We start from the raw sequence: 21,413 nt of genomic DNA on the forward strand, positions 1-21,413 counted from the left end.
GAGAGAGAGAGAGAGAGAGAGAGAGAGAGACAGACAGAGAGACAGAGAGACAGAGAGACAGAGAGAGACAGAGACAGAGAGAGAGAGACAGAGAGACAGAGAGAGACAGAGACACAGAGAGAGAAAGAGAGAAAGAGAGCAAGAGAGAGAGACAGAAACAGAAAAAAAACAGGCAGGCAGACAGACAGACAGACAATTAGAGAGAATAATAAATTCTCTCAGGAAGCCCCAAATTCTGAGAATGCTACTAGAGGATCATTGACAGTAAGGCTGGAAAGACAAGCTAGAGGCCTGATTGCAGCAGATGTGGAGTGTCAGGTCAAAGCAGTTGGAGCCCTGCCACCCAGGACACAGAGGTTTGAGCCCATGTTACACACTAGAATAGCCTCAGGAACGTATGAAAGTACCAGGGCAAAGCGAATTCAGTGCTCTAGGATGCAGCTTGATGTTGGTGTTCTAAAATGTTCTCCATTTTACTCTGTAGTCAGAGTTGAGAATTCCTGTTCCAGGACATAGGAAGTCACAGAGGTTATTTATAAGTATAACCAATGTGTGTTTTGGGAAAAAAAATCACTGAGAGAAAATTGGATGGTGTGTAGGGACATAATGGTTAGATGGATGGATAGACGGATGAGTGGGGTAGATATGTAGGTAGGTGGCTGGAGGGAGTAGATACATGGATGGAGGGGTGGGTGAGTGGATGGATAAGTAAGTGGAAGGATAGAAGATACAGATGATGAGTGGATAGATGGATGAGCAGGTGGGTAAGTATGGACATAAACAGACAGGAGCACCACTCATGAAGGAATCCTAGTCCAGTAGAGGGAGAAGGTGAATGCTGGGTGGTGGCACTGGGAGCACTGAGGTCCAAACAAACACTCCTCAGCAGGGACTGTTTCATCCTGAAGAGCTACTGGAAACGGGAGTGGGAGTAAGAGAGAATGGTGGCTCTGAGATTTGGCTTTCAGGCAACTGGGAGGAAGCCAATGACACAGACTATGGAGCACTGCAGAGAAGGAAGCAGGTTTGGGCAGAGAAGACATCCCATCTCGCTTCCTACTGCTTCCTGGGTGGTGATAGAAATGAAAGGATTAAAGGAGAGATGCCATAATTGAGCTGTTACTGAAATTGCTTCAGGGGCTTAGCTCAATCTGGGATGCAAGAACTGAACAGCATCTGGGGAATTAAATGTGTAAAAATTATGGACGTTTCAGAGGAAAGCAAAAAGGCGAGTGATTATGAAAGAACTCGGAAGTGCAAGATTGACTTTAATGATGGCCTTTAATTAGGTTGCCTGGCCAGAACGAAATGGCAGAAGACAGGCAGAAAGAACAGAACCTGTGGGGCCAGGAGGTTGCACAGCCCAAGATCGGGTTGTGGAAGAGTGTAGGAGGGAGGAGGGGGAGGGGCAGGAAGAGGAGGTGAGATGCAGCAGCAGGAGCAGCTAACTTGTGGGTCCATGCATTTATATGTGTTCACATGTGAGTGCATGCATTTGCACATGTTCACATGTACCAGCTCATCCAGGCGCTGTGTGTGTAAAAACTCAAATTCTCTCGTGAGCCTCTGTCTGAGCCTTCCACTCAGTAAGAAAAATACACCATAGACAGGAGATGCTGCTGCAGCCTCATTAATGTATGCATGGGAAAGAGGCTGCAGAGCCTCCCCATACCAGATCCAGAAGTCATTGCTCATTGCTCTCTTCTTTCAGAAAGCACTTTCTAGACGGGGGATCAAAGGCTAGAGCGGACATTCCCAAGGCAGAGCCTTCTGGGTAGAGAAATAAGACCAAAGGGCCAGCCAAAAGAAGAGAAGGGCATGCTGGTTAGCTGACAGGCAGCTGAGGGATCCTACATGATGCTCTGGTGTGAGACCCAGGGTGACAAATCGTGCCTGGTGAATCTGGTGAATAAGGCAGAGACCAACAGCAAAAGACCTTTAAGCATCATTAGAGAGTCTAAGCTTCATCCTGAAGTCATCAGGGAGCCATAGAAGGATCTAATGTTAAAAAAAAAAAAGTAAAGGTATGAACTGTCCATAGTGGGACCCTGAGAGGACAGGGAGTGACATCCAGAGCCAAGGAGAAGTTGAGGGATTCAGGGCCTGGGTATTGACTGAACTTAGGAGGCAAACTGGACAGGTTTAGGGTGGGAGCAGAGGAGGAAGAATCCAGCATGACACCCGTTTTCTGGCTAGGCACCCTGGGAACTAGAAAGAGCCTTTGGGGAATGAAGAAAGGGTTAGAGTTTTGGCTGGGAAGGGAGACAGCCCCCTCCCCCAGAGTCTGACAAGGCTGCAGTCAATGAGGCAACTCTCCCCACTCCCATGACAAGGAACAAGGAAGGGACAGGCAGGGGGAGTGAAGCTATCTGCCTTCTAAGCAGCATGCCCACTCTGAAGTTTCACCAAGCATGGGAAACAGCTAGCTCTGCCTTCCCATCTCTTCCCTGTCCTTTAGCTACACAAATATGTGGGGCCCCGCTCAGGCCAACTCAATGCTGGGCACAGTGGCTTGAATGAGAAATGTCCTCGGTAGGTTCCTCTATCTGGACCCTTGGTCCCTGGTTAAGTGCTGTCTGGGGAGGTGCATCCTAGCTAGTGAGGAAGCATCACTGGGCACAGGCTTTGGGGGTGTAGTCCCACCCCACTTCCAGCTCTCACTCTTCGCTTGGTGTTTGTGATTGAAGACATGACCTGCCAGCTTCCTGCTATGGTTGTCTGCTGCCATGGCTCCTCAGTCATTATGGACTCCCCTCTGGAACCCTAAGCCAACAAAATGAACCTTTTCTTCCCTAAGTCTCTTTTAATCATGGTTTAATCACAGCAACCAAAAGCAATGACTACACCAGGTGAGCTGTCCACAGCCAGGATTAGAGTTGGAGCTAGTCATGCTGTAGAAGGATACCAGACCCTCACCACCACCTCAGTGGGCCACCAATAAGAGTCACCAAGGGGAAACAAAAAGACACCTGGCCCTGGGAGGAGTCCTCTCCTATGCCTACCTCCTATGGATGTAGCCATGTAAAGGTCGCCTATGCTTGTGGCCTAGCTATTCAAACCATGTCACTAAACACAAGAAAAGAGCTTTCTGGTTGTTATTCAGTGGCTCGTCTGCGCAACGCCTTTATGATGGGCAATCTGTAGGGCCAGGCTCAAGAGAGCCTTGAGCGTGTGTGTTCTCCACACAGTTGACAGTGTGCTGAGGAAAGACAGTCACTGGACATGTCCCGGGTGAGTGTAGAACTAGATGGTCAGAAAGTGCTAGAATGAAGGGGCATGACGTGCCATAGGGGCTCAGAGCAGGGGTCTTGAGACCTGACTTTGAGGTTCACTCCAAGTGTCTATGAGGACAGAGGTAAGGTAGGCTTCTAAGAAGAATTAGAGGTGGCAAAGGGAAAGTACTAGAAGAGTGGCCTTCCTGGGGGGCAAGGAGTTGGGCACATACATTTAAGGGACTCAGTAAAGATAAGCGAAGTAGAGGAAGCAAGATACGTAGTGGTGAAAGTGGTGGATAGTGAGGCTGTAGGATCTGCAGGGCAGCTGGGTCCTGGGGTGCCTGCTACCTCATCCCATGTACCATCCGCATTATGGGGACTGCAGAAATCAATATGCAGAGTGCAGGTGACAGATGAGGGTGGAGTACCAGGAACCTGTGCGTCCGCTCTCCTTTTCCTGGGACCACACGTTCTTTTTTCAAAATGGCACCCAGGGCTGATCTCTAGCTCACTCTGCTACTGTTCCCTGCTGCAGTCCCCATTTTAGAAGACATTAAAACGAAGTGAGCCAGCCTTCCCTCATCTCCGGCACACTAACTCTTTTGCTTTTCTCATCTTGCCTCGAAGCCTCTCCCCGGCAGGCAGAAGCTGCTGAGCTAGGACATAAGGGCAGAACTACCGCAGATGTATATATTTTCTTCTTTATGGCTAGAAACTAGCAGTGAGCATTTCTGGTGAGTCACAGCTTGCTAGCTTTCTTTGGCTAAGAAAGGTGGGAATGAGGTTCCAAGAGACTGAAGCTGGAGAGGCCAAGCCTTGCCAAGCTGGTGAGTTAGGAAAATGAAATTAGCAGCAAGCTAGCTCTGCCAGCTTCCCGGCTGGGGGCTGGAAAATTCCGCTTAGCAAACAAAACCCAGATCCAAGCCTGCAGAACCCAGGAGGCATGTGGATCTAAACCCAGTGTCCTGGGATCTTAGGATCTGGAGAGCATAAACCCCCGCACCTGAGACCCTCTTCAGGCACCTGATTCCCATCTTCAGTCAAGTCCTGAAATGAAAACCCCTGTCCCATTAGGAAACACCTGGGCAGCCTCACTCTCCTCCCATAAGGACCTCTGTGCCTTGGTTTAACTAGCAAGAAAATGGACATGACATGTGGTATATACAGAACCAAGCAAAAGAAGGACCTACTGAAGGCTCTCTGGCCAGCTTTTTCACCCTTCAACTGTGGGTCCTGAGAACCCCACGGTGTCTGCCCTTCAAGCCCCTTCTCTGTCCTTTGGAGACTATGACACATGCCCTGACTTCCCATGTCCCACCAGAATTCTCAGATGCGTGAGCTAAAGGCTGATGGATGAATTTGCAAAGTATAAGGTCCTATATCATCCTTAAAGTCCACCTGCCTATTCTACCTACCTAAGTGGATGGAGACAGAACTAAACTCCTATATAAATATCACTCGTTAAAGCTACCCATCATCCTTAATTCAGAAAAAGTGCTATTGGCACATAGATGAAATATATGCACATACACACACACACACACACACACACACACACACACACACACACAAACTCACGACCTGGTAAATAGTTTGATGATTATGATCTCTGGTGATTCCAGGGAATGTGTGTGGGAGCCAGGAGAACCATAAGGAAAGCTAAGAAGAGGAGAAGGAGCTGTAGCCATCACAAAGAGCCTCAAGAAACCTGCCATGGAAGAGAAAAGAATGAGGTGGTGATGAAAGGTGGAGAGTGGAGGATACAGAAGGTGGAAGGCAGTGGATGATGAACAAGGGAAAGTGGATGTTAGAGAAGAAGAAGAAGAAGATAATGGGGGTGGAGGATGGAAGGTGGAAGCCAGAAACTAGACGTAATGCAAAGTTGTGGAATGTGCTGGAAAACAGATGGCAGGAGATACAGGCGATGAGGGGATGGATGGGCCAAGAGAAGGTGGAAGATGGTGTACAGAAAAGAAGATGGTGGTTGAAAGTAGGAACAGTGGAGACGATGAAGGGTGGAGAATGGAAGGGGGTGACACAGTGAAGATAGAGGTGCAGGGAAGTAAGAGAGATGTCTGAGATGATGGGAGGTGGACAAGAACAATATGAAGTAAATGTGATAGCCACTGGAGCTGACAGAAGCTGGTGGTGGGAGGTAAAGGTGAGGGAAGACACTAACCTTCTATAGGGAATGAGAAACGGACCCTGGCGTGAGTTGGTGCTGACATCAGGATTACAGCATCCCCAGACCCAGGCTCAGTGTCTGCCTTTCGTTTTAAGTATGTGTATGCATGCACGTGCATGCATGTGTGTGCTTAAGTGTGTGTGCTTAAGTGTGTGGTGTTGGGGGGGGTATGGGTATGCTTGAGTGTGTGTGTGCTTGCATGTGTGTGTATGTGCAGAACAGCAGGACCCCTACTCTTTCTCTCTACACTTTATTCCCCTGAGACAAGGTCTCTCACTGAACCTTGATCTAGGTTGGCAAACAGTCTCAGTGATCCTCCTGCCTCCGCCCTCTCTGAAGCTCTGTTATAGGCATGTGCAACCGCACCTGGTCTCTATGTGGGTTTTGTGAATTTGAGCTCAGGTCTTCATGCTGGAACAGTGAATGTTCTTATCCACAGAGTCGTCTCCCCAGACTGCCGTCTTTTTCTGAAGATATTTTATAAGGAACTTTCCCTAGTCATGGTTGTCTTTCTGTAAATGCTTGCCATAAATAGAAGGTAACCGAGAAAGGTGGTTATAAGGGAAACAAACAGCATTATGTATCCTTAGGCCCGAGCTGAAGCCTGAGGTTTGCTGGAAGATTAGAGAGGTGTTACTAGTGCAGGAGCATCAAGGAGGCTTTCTTCACAAGGCTGAAGAGAATTTAAGTTATGGTTCAGGGAGAGCCAGTGAGCCTTCCATTTTGCATTGTATATGACAGAGAAGAAACAGCGAGGCACAGAGGTAGAGATAACCACAAAGAGACAGAGAGATAAGAAATGGCCTCCTTGCTTTCAAGGACCTAGCGGGATGAAGGTGGCAGACCAAATCTATAAACTGTATGGCTCCTAACAAACCTGACCTGAGCTCTGTGAGACCCACAACTAGCCAAGCCAGACCAGAGGCTTTTCACAGAGCCTTTCACAGACGCTGATCTGATGCCCACACAGGTCTGGTTAGATAGGGACTCCAGCAAGCACTAACCCAGGCAGAGAGCTGAGAGACGGATCTGCCATATGGCAGCCCAGCCAGAGGCGCTGTTGCATCGGGAGTCAGGTAAACCAGGATTCGAATCCTGCCTGAACTACCTGAAACTATAGCTGTGTCCTAGGCAAACTAATTTCTCGAAACCTTATTAGTGTCAACTAGGAAAATATAGAATTATCTGTCCTGCATGTCACAACATCTGCCATGTAGATGGCATAAGATGGCTGCTATTTACCTGGGAGAGCACTTAACACAAGGTATGGTAGGCGTGAGGGAACCTGGAACAGCTATTGCTGTGATATCAAGTAGTCATAACGATCAATAGAGACACAAGCCCAACCTGAGGGCTTCCTCATCCCTTCTGCCCAGACCTCTTCACCCTGGATCCTCTACACACCAGTCTCAAATTACATGTTGCAAAAAAATGTTTCTCTGTCCAGCAATAACCCGGAAGGCTAAATCTCAACTATTCTATCATTTTAGAGACACAATGCAGCTGTGAAAACCATGGCACTTTTTCCCCAATAAAAAGCACTTTCTTGGAAATGAAGCCAGTTGTTCTCTGGGACCCTCTCTCTCTCAACTGCTTTGTGAAGCTGGAAGACACTCCCAACTCTTCTGGCACTGAGGATCTCCATAGGCTACTATGCGGTATCTAGCCAAGCACTGCCCAGCTCGCCCCAAACTCTGGCTTTTCCCCCAAATATTTCTAGTGTGTTTGAACAGAATTCCCTGCTGCTTTTCTTTATGGTCTGCAGCATCACTTAACCCTGGACAGAGGTCTGTCATGAGGCATATCCCCCTCTCCCCCGAAAGGCAAGAACTACCCCAAACCAAAGGACTAGGACTAAAAGGGGCCCCAAGGACAGAGCACTATTTGAGAAGAATGTCATTACACTCTGGAGTTTGTGCACAGCAGAGCTTTGCAACTGGGATGCTGGGGAGAGCTAGTTTGTAAAGTGTAACTACTTATCTTGGGGAGGGGCAAGTCTATAGCCAGAGAGCTTCCAGATGGAAGACAACAGGCTTACTTAGCACAAACCTCTCTCTCAGTCTTCCACACTGTGCTGGCACACTGAGGTGTATGGTGGTATACACCTTTACTACCAGCCCCCAAGAGTCAGAAGTATGTGAATCTCTGAGTTCAAGGCCAGCCTTGTCTACATAGTGAGTTCCAGAATAGTCAGTGATTCCCCAATACAGAATTGGTCACAGAAATTCTCTCTCCAGACCTAGCCAACTTGTTTGGGCCAGACCACTCATCTACCTGAGAAGCAGGATCAGGCCCTATATGCTGCCCTCCATAGCATCTTCCTCTTCAGGAAATGATCCTGGCTCCAGGCCATCAGAAGGAGAAGACAGGCTCCTCCAGGCCTGCTCCAGAAAGGACAAGACTGTGACTTGTATGCTGGTGACAAGGAAGGCCAGCACAGCCTATGAGAAGACTGAGAACTATTTGTCATCTAGAAAACCATCAAAGTGGTTGGTCACTAGAACCCCCAGAGCTCCAGTGCTACTGATGCAGAGGTTGGGTGAGCCTTCAGACTCTGCATTTTGGATAAGCCTCTATGTGGCCACGCCTTATACACTATCCCTTTGGTGGTCCCCATTCTCCAGATAGAAGTCAAGTTCACATTGTCTTCACAGCAGTGCAACACCAAATGATTTCATGAGTCTGAGGCAGTCTTCCCTCTATGGCAACTCTAACTACCACTGGACATTTATTCAGTCAACATTTGTACCAACCATGGGTCAAACCTTCCACTAGGTAGTAGAAACCTCATTCACCAGTCACCCTCTCTGTCATTTCAGTCTTTGAAACCCAGTGCACATCCACAAGGGATAGACTAAGGCCTCGGCCCAGCATACTAGCTCTGCGTTGTTCCCATTACACATCCCTCCCATCTCAGGTCAGAGAAGGACGGCAATCTGGAACCACTCCTGCTCTACAAATGTTCAACCATCCCCAGCGGAGACCTGAGAGCCAGCATCAGGCTCTGTGAAGGTCAGAGAACGACTTGTGAGAGGTTAGCTCTCTCCTTCTACCATATGGGCTCTGGGAATCAAAGTCAAGTTGTCAGGCTTGGCAGCAAGCCCCTTAGCCTGTTAGGCCACCACGACAGCCCTTAGGCCTTTCTTTAAATCGAGTGCCACATGGAACTCACCCCGGCTAAGTCTGGCCCTAAATGTAGCACCTTCCACAGCTGTAAACATCCCCAAAGCCCAGGGAGATTGGGGAAAGCCTGGGTCGTAGGAAGAAGTGGACCATAGCACAAAAGGTAACCCCTGACCTAGTGCTGGAGGACATGAGGTCCTGTCCCAGGTCTGTCCCTAACCTGTTGTGCTACAGGTGAACTGCGCAGACCAAGAATTAATAATTCCACTCTTCCATCCTCCCTTTTTTTCCCTTTCCCTCCTCCCGTCTCTTTCCTCAGTCCCGTTCACAATATCCAATCTCTTCCCTCAGCTAGTCTTCCTGCAAATGACAGTCAAACAAGCCCCAGGACTCTCCTTCAGCCTTGAGAGGTAACCTAGCAACTTGGGCACCCTTAAGTGAAGAATCTCTGCGACAGCCTGATTTCTCGGGACATCCAGGCTGAAGGATCAGAACATGGTACAGACCCCATGAATAGAAGCTGTACCCCAGGGTCCAAGGTGTGTCAGCCTGTCCAGAAAACTCAACTTCCAAAGGCCATCAGGGCTGGACCATCACATTAGCATCATGTAGAGGGTCTACCCCAGCTGCACTGGCCTGGGTGACCCCCTAATTAGACTTTCATACTGTGGCGAACAGCCCACTTGGCCTGATTGCCAGCTGAGGCTCCCATCCATCTGGTGGCTGAGTTAATGAACCCTTGAGGAGCTAGTAGGGCTCATTATAGACAAGGTGAGGGAATAAGGGATCCCTGTGTCCCCGAGGCCTGCCCTCTTCCCTCTCCCCAATGCTCACACTTAGGATGTGAGGGGAGCTGCTTCCAAATCAAGAGGAAGTGAAGGCAAGTGATGAGACCCACTGTGTACACCCCCGGTGGACAGCTCCAGCAACAACTCAGAGAATAAGGAGAGGTCTTCAAACCTGCCAGGTCAGAAAGAAAGCCTTGGGACCCAGAGCTCAGGGTGTGACCAGTTAGGGTAGGGGGGACTCTGTGTTTTAAATAATAAGGTAGGAAAGTGTTTAAGTACTGAGGTCCTCCAGCACAGCAAGGAAGAGGGATGTCTGTGGACCCAGTCCATGAGAAGACATTCTAAGGACATGGTGGGCGAGCTGGTACCCAAGTAAAATCCAACTAGATAAAGCCAGGATGTGCTGAAAGGAGGTGCTGAGTCTCGGCTGGGCATAAACAAATGCAGCCCCAAGTCACTCATCTCGGGTCTACAACATCCTTCGGCATGGAAGCCATCTCTACCTTTACTTGATACAGAAGAACATCTAGCTCCTGGAGTCAAGAGAAAGCTGCAGCACCCTGGCGGGACTTAGCAGAACCTTGCAGGTCAAGGTCCAGTCCTGACTTCCTCCTCCAGTTTTGACCTCCTTCGCCAATTGCGTCTCCCAACAACCCTCCTGCCCAGCTCTGCCTTTCCATCCCAGGACCCGCAGCCAACTTCTCACTTGAACTGGTGCTCCCGGGAGCTGCGAATCTTGGAGGAGAAGCGCTCAGCCAGCTTCTCCAGGCTGCGGGAATACTCCAGCTCGATCTCAGCTTTCCTGCGGAAGAACTCCTGCAAGTCTTGCAGCAGCTGCAGCCTCGACTCGGACTGCTGCTCCAGGCATTTGAACTGCTCCACCAGCTGCGTGCGGATCTCTGTGGGAGGCAAGGCACCGAACATCAGGAAATGGTGGGAGACAGCAGTGGACCCATACCCTCCCCAGAGCCCAGCCAGAGCCCCAGTTTTGCTATGCTGAGATTTGGCATGGACTTTCTGCTAGACAGTCTAACCTACTGTTTCCCAGATTCCAATCACCCCAAGACGTGCTGATGTTTCTGACTACTGCTCAGGCCACTGGCTACATTGTTACTCCACATGACTGGAGGACTGACTAACTTTCCTCAGTGTAATCGGTTTGCTTAGACAAAAACACTATATAGTAAGCTCCAGAAATGGGAGAGAGGTCCTTACAGCCTGGGATATCAGAAATACGTTCTATGAAAACAACAGTTTTTAAATCCTATGTACATATTACAACTAGGGGTTGCCAAAAGGCCAGAGGCCTCGCCCAAGAGACTTGTTCTTTGTCAACCAAAAGGAAGTGGCTCAGGGAGAGGGGTTTGGATTTTTCTCATCTAGTGCAGGCAGGACCCAGAGGGCATCAGAATGCATCTGGAGTTCCAGCAGTCCTCAGGGTCATGTCTGATCTGCTTTCTATCACCCTAAGCTCCATGTATAAACATCTCACGGAGCACTGAAAGAGCCTCATCCACACTTGGGGAAGTGTTGATGGATCCCACTGGGTCTGGGCACCCAGAGGACCATTCAAAAGCTGGGAGTCAAGCTGGAAAAAAAAATCTCACTGGAGTCCTTACAACCCCTGACAATCTTAATGTGACCTGATATCCTACAGGTCATGGCCCATTGTTTTGTCAAGTCCTAATATTATCACTGCCACCATTCAGGTGCAACAACCCCTTCCTGGGTCCTCAACAGATCCAGCTCTGCAAGACACCCAACTTGTACTTCTCAAAAATACCCCAGGCTCCCCTCTGCCTATGGGTTACATCCAGCTAAAGAAAGAAAGAAAGATCTTTAGCATGGATCTGATGTTCAGGATTCCCCTTCCACACTCCACAAATTTTGCATTTCACTCAAGCTCATCCTTGAATGGCTCAACATCCCCTTCCCATCATCATCATCATCATCATCATCACCATCAAAGGGGTATCTGCAAACTGGCACAGACCCACCTGGGAATACAACAAGACTTCTCAAGGGATCTGCAGACCAAAGTGTGAGAGAGTCCACATGAGCACCTTATGTCCACCCCATACGCTCCCCAGTTCTGCCAGACAATGCCACACCTTTCCCACCTCACTCCTTTCAATGGTCCTGTTCTCTATTTCCTGAAGAAAAATTAAGGATGCATTCATTCAGAGACTATGATGGAAGTACCCAAAATGGCCAAAATGTCTGGGTGTCCCAAAAAGAACAATTTCAAATACTGATGTTAGAATGAAGGGACCCTGGTATAGCTGTCTCGTATGAGGCCATGCCAGTGCCTGGCAAATACAGAAGTGGATGCTCACAGTCATCTATAAGATGGAACACAGGGCCCCCAATGGAGAAGCTAGAGAAAGTACCCAAGGAGCTAAAGGGGTCTGCAACCCTATAGGAGGAACAACAATATGAACTAACCAGTACCCCCAGAGCTCATATCTCTAGCTGCATATGTAGCAGAAGATGGCCCAGTCGGCCATCATTGGGAAGAGAGGCCCATTGGTATTGCAAACTTTTTATGTCCCTGTACAGGGGAATGCCAGGGCCAAGAAGTGGGAGTGGGTGGGTAGGGGAGCAGGGCAGAGGGAGGGTATAGGGAAATTTCGGGATAGCATTTGAAATGTATATAAAGAAAATATCTAATAAAAAAAGAAGAAAAAAAAAAGAAAGAAATCCTTCCTTGAACCAGGCCTGGTGGCTCATGCCTTTAATCCCAGTATTTGGAAGGCAGAGGCAGATGGATCTCTGTGAGTTCAAGTCCAGCCTGGTCTACAAAGCAAGTTCCAGGACAACTAGGGCTACACAGAGGAAGGTTGGAGAGAGAGAGAGACAGAGACAGAGACAGAGACAGAGAGTTCCTAGATTCAAAGGACTACAACCCCTCTACAATTCAAATAAATAGATAGTAAGTAAATAAATAAAATATAACTTCAAAAGTCTAAATGTCTATTTCAATTTATATATAGGTTAAAAGGAAATATAATCAATTTATAAGTTTTCAGTATAAAACAATATTAAGAAAAAATTCTGTGAAGGAAATTGAAGGGAATTGTGGATTCAGAAAGATAAAATGATATGAAGAGTTTTAGGTTCTCTCCAATGGACAATTGAGACTACTGACATACTGTAGAAGTCTCCCTATGTCCTGGCAATTCCACTCCGTGATAAATACCCCAAAATGTCAGTGTCAATAATGAAGCATTAGAAGTAACTCCAAAAGTCCAATAAGAATAGAAGTGGTGTTCTCAAGTGAGATTGTTGAGAGGAATGCTACACGGTGAGAAAGTAGGGCTGCATACAGCATCGTCGTGAAAGGCAAGGACCTTGTGTTTACTGAATCAGTCGAGAAAAATGAGACCAGGAAAGGTGGTCTACAGCGTTAGAGAGAGAAGTCGTCATCTTTGGAGGGATGCGGACCCAGAGGAACTCAAGGTTGTCTTCTGGGGTCTGAGCATGCCCACACACCCTGATCCGAGCAGTACATGGGTCCGATGAATGGAGCTGCACCCCCTCTGTGCATTCTTCTAGATGACGTAAGCGTTCATGGAAAGACAACTTTTTTAATTGCAATGTTACTGAGCTTTGGTTTGCTCTGCTTTGAAGAGAATGGTGTAATGTTATTCTAAAATGTTAATTTTTTAAACATGGCAGAAATACATCCTCTGTTAACTACTTCCACTTAGACAGAAACACTTTATATGTCAACTCAAACTGTAGAACAGCAGAGCCTTTTGGGTTCATCCTGAGGGTAGACAGCAGAAGGCCCACACTGCTGCTCTGTAGCCCTGGCAGGAGGGTCTCCTTCCAGCGAGGCCTGGAGGACCCACTGGCTCCACCACCATCCCCAGTGCACCATGGGACTCCTGGATTCACAGACTGCCAGAACTGGTTTTGGATGACGGTTGTTACCATTCTTGCAAGCCCTATCGGAGGCCCCTACAAATGAAATCCAAGCTCTGAGTGTGGGCTCTCAGCACAAAACAGGTCCCTCAGGAGAGCAGAACCTATCCAGCAGCCCACAAAGCCTCTGAACATGAGGATCTCATGTGACACACAGGCACACATATAAACACAGAAGAACACAAAGTTCACACACAGGACCACAGTGCATGCCACATATGCAACATGTCACATGGCGGTTAGATAACCACACACTCTTTACCAACCTCACATCCCAGATACATTTAGGCAAAAGTCACATGGCTACACATGCCATGCATGCACACACACACATACACACACACATGTCACATTTACATACATGCTCATACCACATGCATACACGTGGTACACATACATAAATACATGTACACACATATACCACATGCATACACATACCACATGTACACATATATTCACATGCCCCACATATACATACACATATACACGTGTATATGCTCACCATGCACACTTGGTGTGGCTCTCACTATCAGGTTTTACACACATACACATAGACTGTACACACATGTACACACATACTCTTGCACACCATCAGTTTCTACAGAGGATGCACAGAGGCTTCATGTAAAGTAAGCTCAGAGGCTTGGTGAAGGTCACATTATACTCTATGAACTGTCATCAGCCGCACAGGCATGTGCATAGGCCTGTGTGTGTAAATGGATGAAATGTCATTACACACATCGCCAGGACAATCTCTTTTGCATATTCCCCTACCATCATCCAGACCCTCCCCTGTTAGAATCATCTCGATGATGCTATCGTTTCATGGGCTCATGGTCTGCAGGTGCTTCTCTCGTGTCAGCCACAGAGCATCCCTAGAAGGAGAATAACTGCTGGTATCCCCAGCTTCACCCCTGTAAGTGAGGGAGTGGTGGCTCAGAGGACACTATCAGGCTATGGTCCTAAAAGCAAAGCCAAGCTAGGAATCAAACTCACATCCCTCAGAAAGTGACAATACAGCTTTGGACACCACACACCACAATAGACTGGAATCCACTAAGAGCTCGGTGTTTTTCATGTTAAAACAAAACAAAGGGCAACCCGCTTCTAAGTCCTCCATCTTCCTTCCCAGCGTCCTCTGCATAACACGATGCCCCTTATTAGAACGGCTGCAGGGCAGAGTCGGCTTGCCAGTGTTCTCATGTTTTAGCGGAAAAGCTCATAAATCATCCTGTAATGACAGGAGACAGTCTGGAAGGGGCAGAGACACCTCCCCCAATGCACACAGCCAGCTGGAGCCTCCAAATCGCGGCACACAGGGAACCTTCTGAGTCTGGCTAACTGGAAGTCAAGGTGTCTAGTAGTAATCAGAGACCACCCTTCCATTCCCCCCTGCAGCCTGTCCCTGCTCAGGACCCCCCCCCCCGGGGGAGTTGGTTCCCAGTCTCCTGAGTTCTGTGTCCCCTTCACAGGGCTGCTAGGAGCTTTTCTTCTTGAAGATTTCAAAGAGGGAAAAAAAATCCAATTAATTCAAATGGAGCGGCTCCCCAGGCACAGCCTTGTGCAGTAGATGTCCCCCCCACACCCGCTGAGGGAAGGTATCCAACCAAAGCATGGTACAGTGAGACAGAAAAACAAAGGGGGTGAGGCAGGGAGAGGGAGGGAGGGCTTGGGAAGTTGGGACCGGCTTTGACCTCAGACCCGCTAGGCTGGAGACAATGCCCCTGACCACTCAGTGCTGCCTTCTGGCTCTACACTCAAGGATGTGGAGCTCAGAGAAGAGGCGAGACTAATCCTACAGCCCAGGAAGCATTCATCTCCGGACCCTCCTGATACACTTCTCAGTAGCCCCCACTGCTTACAGGGTAAAGACCCTATGTCTCTGGCATTCGGAGCCTAAGAATCCACAGCCTCCCTACCTAGTCATGTTCCAGCTCACGCTCCAGGCCAGAGTCTCACCAAAGCTGCCACCCACAGCAATAACCAGGCCCACGCACCATGTCATAGCCACAGCCTCCTAAGCAGAAGAAGATCCACGGGATTAGGAATTCTAGTTTTTCTTAATGAATAAACAACACTGGAGTAAATTCAGGTTTGCCCAAAGCCTGAACAGAAGGCACAGAGAGCGCCCTTCCCTCCCACCCCCCAGCCCCTGCACCGTTTCTCTTCTCGATGATATTTATACTGGCCCACTATACTTGTTACCACAGAAGAACTAGTCCAGATATACTCTCGCTTTGAGCCCATATTTTACTTTGAGGTTCTCTCTTGGTGTTCTGTCTTCTGAAGGTTCAGACAAGGCTGTAATTGACAGGGTCACCATTATCGCTCCACGCAGCACAGTTTCGTGGCCCTCAGAGTCCCCTGTGGTTTGTTTGCCTAGTCATCACCCTTTCTGCCCGTCTTCCTGTGCCCATCCTGTCCTCTCAGCGCCCCCTGTAAGTTTTCCTGCCTCCTCCTCCCCCNCCCCCCCCACCCGTCTAGAGCTGGACCCTTTCAGCAGGCAGCCCTCCTGAACAGCTCCACCTCTCTGCAACACATTTACAATGTTCCCATATCATTTTCTAACTTGACAGTTCAGTTCTTTTACCATAGAATAGGATTCCAATGTACAGGTTTCATTTATTTGCTTATCGACTGAAGGCCTCGTTGAGGGCTTCCTAGTGTGGGCAACTATGAGAGAGCCGTCACAAACCTCTGAAGGAAAGTGTCTGAATAAACACACATCTTCAATTCATCTGGGTAAAATATCTTTTCAAAAAAAAAAAAAAAGCAATTCGTGATGGTGCACACCTCTAATCCTAGCACTAAGCATACAAAGGCAGGCTTACCTCTATGAGTTTAAAGCCAGATTGACCTATGTAGCAAGTTTCAACCAATCAGGGCTACACAATGAAACTCTGCCTCAAAACAAAACAAAACAAAACGAAAACACCCAAAAAGCAGAAAAAGAAAAAAAAAAAGATCATTTTTTTTGGAGAATTTTTTAGGTTTATAAGGAGGAAAAAAAACAGGAATCTCACTTTTCTCACATTTTTGAGTTAATTTCTTTCATCTGTATGAGTGTTTTGCCTGCATTTATATATGTGTACCGTGTGCATGCCTGCTGCCTGCCCACAGAGGTCAGAAGAAAGCAATGGACGCCTGGGAACTAGAGCTACAGGTGGTTGTGAGCCCCCATACGGTGCTGGCAGCAGAACCCCGGTCCTCTGCAAGAGCAGCAAGTGCTCTGAACCACTGAGCCACCTCTAACGCCCCAAAGGACTGTATCATTCCGTAGAAAAAGAAAAGGCAAATTTATGAATGTTTAACCTGGTCGTCTCCAGCTGGATCCATGCTCAGTCCCATAAACCCTAGTACAAAACTACTGAGCCAGGCTGATGAGAGAAGAGGGCTCAGCAGGCATAGGGGCTTGCCACCAAGCCTGACAGCCTGAGATCAATCCTTGGAACCCACGTGGTGACAGGAGAGAAGTAACCTGCAAGGTACTTACACCACACACACACACACACACACACACACACACACACACACACACACACAGCTGCTTAGATTTGCTTCATCCTAACCCTGAGCTGGGTGACAGAGGATGGAAGTTTTAAGTCAAGCAGAGCTGACCCTGACTGAGTTAATGCTAGAAGCTTCGCTGTTGTGGCTGATGTGGGGGAGGGTGGGCGTGTGATAGTGCTAGCTTTACTTACTCACTCTTGTTATTGGTTGACATTTTCCATAAGAAAAAAGAAGAAAACAGTAGCCCTACCCAGAACTTGATGCTAAGCTGAGCTCTGGTGAACAGGTCTAGCAGGGGGAAGCCTGCCAGCTTGCCTGCAGGCCTCAGCCCCGAGCCTGCAGATATCCCTTGAGTCATGAACAGGTACCAGAATACCAGCTAAAAAGGCAGTTTTAAATGCACCTCCCAGCTCCCAACTGATCTCCCCTAGTCTTGAGAATGAAGAGGTCATCCTGAAACCCCTGGCACCAAAAGGCCTCTCATGGTTTGAACATCCCAAACAGCAAGATTGTATGCCCTGTACCCGATCTCAGTTCCCCAGAGCTAGTCAGGATGGCAAGCTGGTGGGGGTCTCACCTCCGTGTGCATCTCTCCTGGTCGTCATGATAATGGCTGCTTGTATTATCACCCTGTTCTGTGGATGAATCAGCTAAGACTTGGGAGAAGAGATTTGGCCAGAACCAGAACTCACAGGGATTAAGGGACAGATAGGATCAGGGTGTGTCCCCCAGGGGAGTCCTTACTGCTTTCCCTTCCAGAGACCATGCCGCGCTTCCTGTCTCCACCCTACACTCCGCTGTCACTGAGGTATGCCTGGGCCTGTCCATCACAATGCATTCCGACTTCGAGGACAGGCCCTCTTGAGGTCCTGGGCTTTGAGGGACAGCAAAGCAGGCTTTGGGGATCACCTGTTCACTTAGTCAGCTTCGAGCTGGAACAGGTTTCCTTTGTGAAATGGAGATCATACAGCCCTGTATTGTTGGAAAAAAAAAAAAAAACACCTCAGAGAAGTCTCCTGGATCCCTGCTAGGCATCTGTTAGCACCACACCATCCAACTCAGTCGGGACTAGCTATGGGTGGCTATTTAAATTTTATGTTGTTTTTGCACATATGTATGTATGATGTCTGTGTACATGTTCACACACATATGAGGTACATGTGAAAACCCAAGTGTGATGTATTCCTGGACTGTGGTTTACCTTATTTATTGAGTCAGGATGCCTCACTGCACCCAGAGCACCCCATTTCAGCCAGTATGCTCAGCTAACTTCCTCCAGGGATGCCCCTTCTCCACCTCCTGCGCAGTGAAGTGGTAGGCAGCTTGCTGGCTTTTACATCCCTTCTAGCAAGCTGCCTGAGCCTCATGTTTGCACAGCAAGCACTTTACCTGGTGGCTCATCCCCTAGCCCTAAATTTTGTTAAAATTCAGTCCATTCCTCCAGCACACGCATGTCTCCCGAGCTCTCAGACTCACGTGTGCCTTGCGGCAAGCACAGTGTAGACTATTTCATCACTAGGAGAGCACTCATTTAAGATTCAATAGAATTTACTCATTACACCCACTTCCCTGAATAGAAACAGAAGCCCAGAAAGGGCAGGACATACTGGCTCCCATGGCTCCCATGTGTGCACATGTGCTCTGACAGGAGCAGATAGTGGGTTCTGAAAACTCCTGGAAAAACAGGCTAACGAAGACCCTCACTGCCCAGCCCACAGCCAGGCATCCTGACAAGGTCCCTCGTCCTCTCCTACCAACCCCAGAGGAAATGGTGTGGCCAGCCAATTCATCTAGCCAATGTCACTGAAAATTACTTATCCTTACCAGGGGTACACTATAAATCTTGGGTGTCCAGTCACTGTAGAGGACAGGTAACTCTACCTGTCCCGCAGAGTTGCTGCCAGTAATAAACTAAGAATAACATGCCAGACACTTAGGAGGGGACTGTGTCCTGACATAGTAAAAAGGGGAGATGCTCAGAGGCTCTGGGGACAGCCAGCCTGGCTGGCTTCTAAACCTGCCTGTCAATGGTGAGAGTTGATACGTGCATAAAGCATTTCATAAAGGACCTGGCACATAGTAGGGATGCAGTGAAGGAAACATCATATGTACAATGAGCACCAAAGGCTCTGGTCACAAAGCAATTCCCCAGGGTCCCCTTCCATGTCAGTTGTCCACAGCCCCACTGGAGGGTTCTATGATCCCACGACTACCCTTTCTCCAGCCTCCCTTACACAGAGATGCAGCTTTCCTTTGGCAGCCCCCTGACCATTCCCTCCAGCTCTGTGGCCTCCCTGGCAATCAAGGGACTCAGCTGCAAGGTCCCAGGCAGCTGCTGAGGCAGTTACCCTGGCAACCTAGGCCCAGGCCCAGATGCATCTGCTTTGTCTTTGAGCAGCAGGGAGCAGCCCAAGAGACCAGGAAAGTACCCTCTCTGTGAGCTGGTCCCTTCAGAATCTCTGTCCCTGTCCGGGCTAGCTGGCTCCTAGCACTTTGTATCATCTCCTCTCCCTCCTTCCTCTGAACAAGGATCTCTATCTTCCTTCATTAGTCTTTACCAAGCCAGGTAGGTTAACAGCACTGCCACTCTGACCATGGAAGAAGAGATAGTTATTGCACCATTTCATTGGTGAAAAAACTGAGGTCCGAAAAAGAGCAAGGAATTTACAGGCTCTGCCAGGTACTGCAAGGGTTTAGCCAGACTCCCAAATCTTCGAAGGAAATCAGCTCCAAGATGAAGCTGTTTCTCTATCTGGAATAAATGAGACACTGGGTGCTACCGTAGCCAAAGCTGAGTCTGACGTTAAACTTGGCTGCACTCAGTCAGAGCTTGGCCTGGACACTGTCAAGTCCTGTGACCTCGAGCAAGCCAGTTCATCTCTGGCCTGTGGTTTTCCCATTTGCAAACTGGAGGGAATTAAAAGCAGGCATTTGTGGAGTTCAGTGTTTTCCATGAATCTATGCTACAGCCTTGGGAGACAGCTTTCCGTTTCGCGGAGGAGAAAGAGGCATAGGCATGAGGTAGCTTGCCTAGCTTCACCTAACACTTGAATCTTTGGGCTACCTGTCTTATATCGTGTGCCAGAGAGGCTTCCCAAATACCTGTCAGACATGCTACCCATCAGTCTAGTCTTACCTCCACCATTCCTTTAGAGAAGTAGATGATGTAGGCCTACAAACTACAGAGGCTTTGTTGAAACAAATCCCATCTACTTGCAGCTTTCTGAGGAGTGGGGTACACATAAGCTGGGAAGGCACTGAGTAATACAGTCCACACTACTGCTCCACTCCTCACCTCCACCCCAAAAGGAGGCATGCTCTGTGGGCTAGCATTATAAAATAATAACGGTTATTTTGTACTGATGATAAAGATCGTCCCCATGTAAAAGAAAGTGATATGGCCCTCATAGTCCCCCACACTCAAGAATTAGCATTTCATATAAATCTGTGGAGATAAGGAATAAGAGATCCCCACTCCCTACATCCATCAAAGCAGGGAGATCCAGTTCTGCAGTTCCTGCAAGCAAGGAACAGTCAGCAAAAGAGACGCCATCAAAATCTGATGAGGTGGGAGAGAATGTTTCCCCTAACACCTGTGCTGTGTCCAAATAATAGCCAGTCCCTATCAGATTTCCCTGACTTCCAGATATTCAATGAAAGGCAAAGGACAAGCAGGGAGAAGCCAGGCTTCCTCCTGCCCAAGTCCCTGAGTTAAAGTGGCTGTGATCAATCTCAACAGGAGATTAATATTCAGGACTCTGATGCCCAGTGGTCCCTAAAGGATCAGATGCATTGAAATGAGAAAAAAATGAGATGTCGTTAACGCTGAGAGCATCCAGCTGTGGCCTGGGATTCAGGATGCCTCACTTTGTGTGGGAAGCAGAGAGGGGACGGCCAGCCTGGAGGCTTCTGATCGGTCACAGACCTCACAGCTGTCATCAGGTGATCTCTCTAAGAAAGACTTGCCCTATACGTACTTAATTCATGGGTTGGTTGGTTGGTTTCATTTGTAGGAGGGGGTTTCGAGACAGAGTCTCTCACTGTATAGCTCTGGCTGTCCTAGAACTCACTGTGTAAATCAGGCAGGCCTTGAACTCACAGAGCTTCGCTTGCCTGTCTCCTGGGGTGAAAGGTGTGCATCACTACACCTGGTTTAATTCACATTTTTAAATTGTGGCTCTTTTTTTTTTGTTTGTTTTGTTTTGTTTTGTTTTGTTGTTTTGTTTTGTTTTGTTTTTTGGCTTTTTAAGACAGGGTTTTTCTGTATAGCCCTGGCTGTCCTGGAACTCACTTTGTAGACCAGGCTGGCCTCAAACTCAGAAATCCGTCTGCCTCTGCCTCCCCAGTGCTGGGATTAAAGGCGTGCGCCACCATGCCGGGCTTGAAATCGTTGCTTTTTCAACTTATTTTTCAGTACTAGGAATGGAACCTAGGAGTTCGCAGATGCTGGGGGGAATATTCTACCTCTGAGTTGCATCTCCAGCTCGTTTTCATTTCTATGGGATGCTCTCTAGTATTTCCACTGGTAGAAAAGGGGGTGGCTATAAAAATAAATGCAGCCGATATAAGGCTAGTGAGTTCTCTAGGATTCTATAGCCCGAGACCTGCTTTCTTTTTTGATAGAAGAGGGTTGGCAGGGATGAGAAGTGTTGAAGACATGCTGGA

General features: G+C 48.3%; 1 protein-coding gene across 2 annotated transcripts in view; it reads right to left on the bottom strand.

Annotated features, from left to right (window-relative positions):
• Nucleotides 1-21,413, bottom strand: part of Srgap3 (SLIT-ROBO Rho GTPase activating protein 3) — a 230,337-nt gene that overhangs the window by 102,256 nt on the left and 106,668 nt on the right. For both annotated transcript variants that reach the window (XM_029478506.1, XM_021165145.2), the window contains exon 2: nt 10,018-10,210. In XM_029478506.1, coding sequence (XP_029334366.1) covers nt 10,018-10,210 — 193 coding nt within the window. The remainder of the gene's footprint in view (nt 1-10,017; nt 10,211-21,413) is intronic.

Source organism: Mus caroli, chromosome 6, assembly GCF_900094665.2.
Source record: "Mus caroli chromosome 6, CAROLI_EIJ_v1.1, whole genome shotgun sequence".
NCBI lineage: Eukaryota > Metazoa > Chordata > Mammalia > Rodentia > Muridae > Mus > Mus caroli.